General features: G+C 32.1%; 1 protein-coding gene across 1 annotated transcript in view; it reads right to left on the reverse strand.

Annotated features, from left to right (window-relative positions):
• LOC137626040 (uncharacterized) overlaps positions 1–5000 on the reverse strand; it is a 60546-nt gene that overhangs the window by 43259 nt on the left and 12287 nt on the right. The window contains exon 3 of the mRNA XM_068357125.1: positions 733–959. Within this exon, the coding sequence (XP_068213226.1) occupies positions 733–959 (227 nt within the window). The remainder of the gene's footprint in view (positions 1–732; positions 960–5000) is intronic.

The following is a 5000-nucleotide window of genomic DNA, read 5'->3' on the forward strand; positions in this document are numbered from 1 at the left end:
AGCTAATAATGTTGATAATGATATTATTATTATTATTATTATTATTATTATTAAAAGCCAAGCTAAAACCCTAGTTGGAAAAGCAAGATGCAGTAAGCCCAAGGACTCCAACTGGAAAATAGCTGAGTGAAGAAAGGAAATAAGGAAATAGATAAGCTACGAGAGAAGTAATAAATAATCAAAATAGAATATTTTAAGAACAGTAACAACATTAAATTGGATCTTTCATATGTAAACTATAAAAACTTCTAAACAAACAAAAAGAGAAATAATATAGAACAGCGTGTCCAAGTGTACCCTCAAGCAAGAGAACTCTAATCCCAGATATTGGAAGGCCATGATACAGTGGTTATGGCACTACCCAAGACTAGAGAACAGTGGTTTGATTTTAGAGCGTCCTTCTCATGAAAGAGCTACATACGATCGCTAAAGAGTCTCTTCTACCCTTACCAAGAGGAAAGTAGCCACTGAACAATGACTTGGTAGTAGTTAACCCCCTGTGCAAAGGAAAATGTTTGGTATTCCAAGTTTTGTCACGTGTCTGAGGACAGAGAAGAATGTGGTAAGAATAAGCCAGGCTATTATTGCATGTGAAGACAAAGACAAAATGAGCAGTAACCAGAGAGAGGGATCCAATGTAGTACTGTCTGGCCAGTTAATGGACCCAATAACTCTCTAGCGGTAGTATTTCAACGGGTGGCTGTTTAGGTTAGGTTAGGCAGTTAGACTTACCTTCACAGTAATACCCTCGAAAGAGTACGAAGTCTTGGGCTCTTGGTTGCTTCCTTTGTAAGTGTAGAACTGGTCTTTGCCTCGCCACCAGTTCAACGTGTAGAGTCTGTGATTACTGCCAATAAGGCGGAACTTGCACGTGAGGGTGACGTCATCACCGTCACGTGGTGAGGCTGGTACCAACAGCTCCGTTATCTCAACATTTGATTCGGAGAAGGCAGAATCACCTGAAATGGAAACATAGCAGGCGGTTAAAATGGTAAAATTAATAGTGCCGATAAAATGTGAAAGTTAATGGTACCGATAAAATGTGAAAATTAATGGTACCGATAAAATGTGAAAATTAATGGTACCGATAAAATGTGAAATTTTTGGGTACTGATAAAATGTGAAAATTTATAGTATCGATAAAATGTGAAAATTAATGGTACCGATAAAATGTGAAAATTAATGGAACAGATAAATTGTGAAATTTAATAGTACTGATAAAATTTTAAAATTAATGGGTCCAATAAAATGTGAAAGTTAATGGTACCGATAAAATTGGAAAATTAATGGTACCTATGAAATGTGAAAATTAATGGTACCAATGAAATGTGAAAATTTATGTTGTTAGTTTTTATGTCCTTACACCCAGGCAATATTTTCAAGGAATTTTTAGCGACACATGTAATTAAATGGCGCTCATCCACATATATATTTTATTAATATGAGTTTTTTTTTTTTTTTTTTTTTTTTTTTCTTTCCTTAAACAAATGTGATTGTTAGAATGCGTTGGTATTATTGAAGGTTCAGAATGAATTATAGGATAAACCAAAGCATACTTCCTACTGAAGGAAAGTTTCTAGAAAATGCTAGTTGTATTACAAATATGCAGATAATGTTAATGTAAATAAACAATATAAAGGCATTCTTTTGGAACATCGCCTCATAAGACGCTGTTGTTTAGCACTGATAAGTGTCTTGGATATTTCTTAAACTACCGTATTAAAAGATTGAAATGGGTAATAAAAGAGGAAGTGGAGATATGTTATATTGAATAATGCTCTTAAATTAGATAGAGAATTTGTATATACTTGAAGTAAAGCTCTCTCTCTCTCTCTCTCTCTCTCTCTCTCTCTCTCTCTCTCTCTCTCTCTCTCTCTCTCAATGGGGTTAACTTAACGTTGTGAAAGGGTTTGCATATCATGATCAGCAAAATTGTGAATGATCGGACGAAAATCTCCCACCATCACTAATCCGCACTAGCCAGCTTGGTGATGGAACCTGGCCAAAACCCCAGACATGTCTGAGGCCTTTGCTCTGCAGTTTACTAAAAAGGGTACTAAAAAGGGCTGCATTTGTTATTGTTTCTTGTATTATATATATATATATATATATATATATATATATATATATATATATATATATATATATATATACAATATATATACAATATATATACAATATATATACAATATATATATATATATATATATATATATATATATGTATATATATATACTGTATATTTTTCTGACTGATAGCTATCATTTTCCTTAAATACCTTTTAAATCTACACAATGATAAACTTGAATTGTTCATAGAAAAATATTTACCGGGCAATTTTAACCGCACAATTTATCAAGCAACTTTTCAGGAACGGGGCTAATAAGGTGTCTGTATGTTAAGTATTGCTCTCGAGTGAATATTGAAGAAGCCTCTCTTGTCACGACAGAAGTCGTTTATAATCAGGAAATATTCGTTGTAGACTTTATGAATATTTATATTTTTTTTTTTGTGATGTAATTTCATTATGATATTTCACGATTTGGTGAAAGATTTATTAAGTATGATGAAATATGTATGAGTTTGTCAGATGCTTGAATTCTCATAAGTGGTGTGTGTCATACTTTTCAAAGTACTGTATATATAAACTAAACGTAGAATCAATGTCGTTACTTTATAGAATTACTAAATTATAATTGACTATATATATATATATATATATATATATATATATATATATATATATATGTATAGCGTATATATATATTTATAAAGTGTATATATATATATATATATATATATATATATATATATATATATAAATATATATATGTATATATATATATATATATATATATATATATTATGTGTATATATGCACTGTATATACTTTATATATAAACGAAGCAGGTGAAGGAAGAGAAGACGAAGGATTGACGAGCTAAGAAAATTGGCGGGTGTAGACCATAAACAGACGCAAGTGGAAGGACATGACTGAGGTGGTCTGGTGGTCTTTGTCCTGCGGTGCAATAGATATGACTGATGATGATAGCACATTATATTTACGGGCCATATACGGAAATATATATATATAAATATATATATATATATATATATATATATATATATATATATATATATATATATATATGTGTGTGTGTGTGTGTGTGTTTTTGTATGAATAAAAGATACATAATTATCATAGTTACTTGTTTATTATTACTATTAGTTTAAATAGTAGAGTTTTATAAAAGTAATATGCATTTCTAACCGAAATAGAAAACAACTCAGACATTCATGGCAAGTTTCCAATTAACCCCAATGAGCGAACTTTACTAACTAAGAAGCATTAATACCGCAGGTTTTGATCATATAAATGCATTTTTACTGGTCTTTTTATTTCAATATCCCTTTTTTTTTTTTTTTTTTTTTTTTTTTTTTTTTTTTTTTTTTTTTTTTTTAGAAGAACAGTTTAAAATTTATGTTATCTATTTAACATTTTATATTTTTCTTGTTTACCGATAGCTGTGTATTGTGTTATCTCGTCAGTTGGTGGACGTAATTAACTGATTTTATGTTGGTTTATAATACACTTGAGTGATCCGCATAACTGCTAACTTCGTGCATGGTTGCAAAGGAGAATTATTCTCCTGTCTGGTCTAAAGCGGCTGTCTCTCATCTTAAATTTTTGGACAAAAACTTTCCGTCAATTAAATTTCATATTCCTGGTCTAGATATTAATCTCTGGTACCGTCGTTCATTTAGTTCTTTATGAATGTTGCATAAAATTTTTCATAATTCTAACCATCTTTTACATTCATATCATCCCAGACTGAACCATCCTGTACGTAGTACTGTATTATTATTATTATTATTATTATTATTATTATTATTACTTGCTAAGGTACAAACCTAGTTGGAAAAGCAGGATGCTTAAAGCCTAGGGGCTCCAACAGGGAAAATAGCTTAGTGGAGAAAGGAAACAAGGAAAAATAAAATATTTTAAGAATAGTAACAACTTTAAAATAAATTTTTCCTATATAAACTATAAAACTTTAAGATCAAGTGGAAGAGAAATCAAATAGAATAGTGTGCCCGAGTGTACCCTCAAGCAAGAGAATGTGGTAGAATAGTAGTGAGTTAAAAGGATAAAAATTTATGACAGCTGCTGCATTTCTATCTATTAGATTCAAATACTCTTAAATGTATAGCCCAATGCCCTACCTCTATGGTGTTCTGTGTTGGAGGACATTTACCACTTGCCAACTCATCGGAAGGTCATCTCGATGGCATCTTACTCAATTCGAGGACAAGATTATATCCTATTTTTTACCTTTTCATGTGGCAGAATTTCCTGCATTATATTTCAATTTGTTTATACACGTTATATGTTTACTTGGCTTGATTACTTAGTTTTTCTATTTGTTTTTCTTTATTGATAATCTCAATAAAATAGACAGTCCTCCGTTGTCCGCTGATCATATATATTAATTGTCAGTCTCGGGGACATAGTCCTGTCCCAGCCTCTTCAATTCTTGTGTGATCTTCAAACCATTTCAATTGTATTGATTTTATTTAATTAACTTTAATGATGATGAAGATGTGACGTAGAGCAATTAAATCGTTTTCACCAGTCTCTTCGGGGGCGTTGGGTTTGGAACCCACCGACTGGGTTTGAGTCCCTCTCAAACTCGTTAGTTTCTTTGGTTGCTACAACATCACCATCCTTGTGAGCAAAGGCGGGGGCTTTGGAGGAGCCTATAGGTCTATCTAGTGAGTCATCAGCAGCCATTGCCTGGCCCTCCTTTGTTCTAGCTTGGGTGGAGAGAGGGATTGGGCGCTGATTATATGTATATATGGTCAGTCTCTAGGGCATTGTCCTGCTTTTTAGGGCAATGTCACTATCCCTTGGCTCTGCCATTCATGAGCGGCTTTTAAACCTTTAAACTTTGATAAACTTGAGAAATTTGTTTCTTCTCCTTTATACATCGTAAGAAAAA

The sequence above is a fragment of the Palaemon carinicauda genome, chromosome 33 (assembly GCF_036898095.1).
Source record: "Palaemon carinicauda isolate YSFRI2023 chromosome 33, ASM3689809v2, whole genome shotgun sequence".
In the NCBI taxonomy this organism is placed as follows: domain Eukaryota; kingdom Metazoa; phylum Arthropoda; class Malacostraca; order Decapoda; family Palaemonidae; genus Palaemon; species Palaemon carinicauda.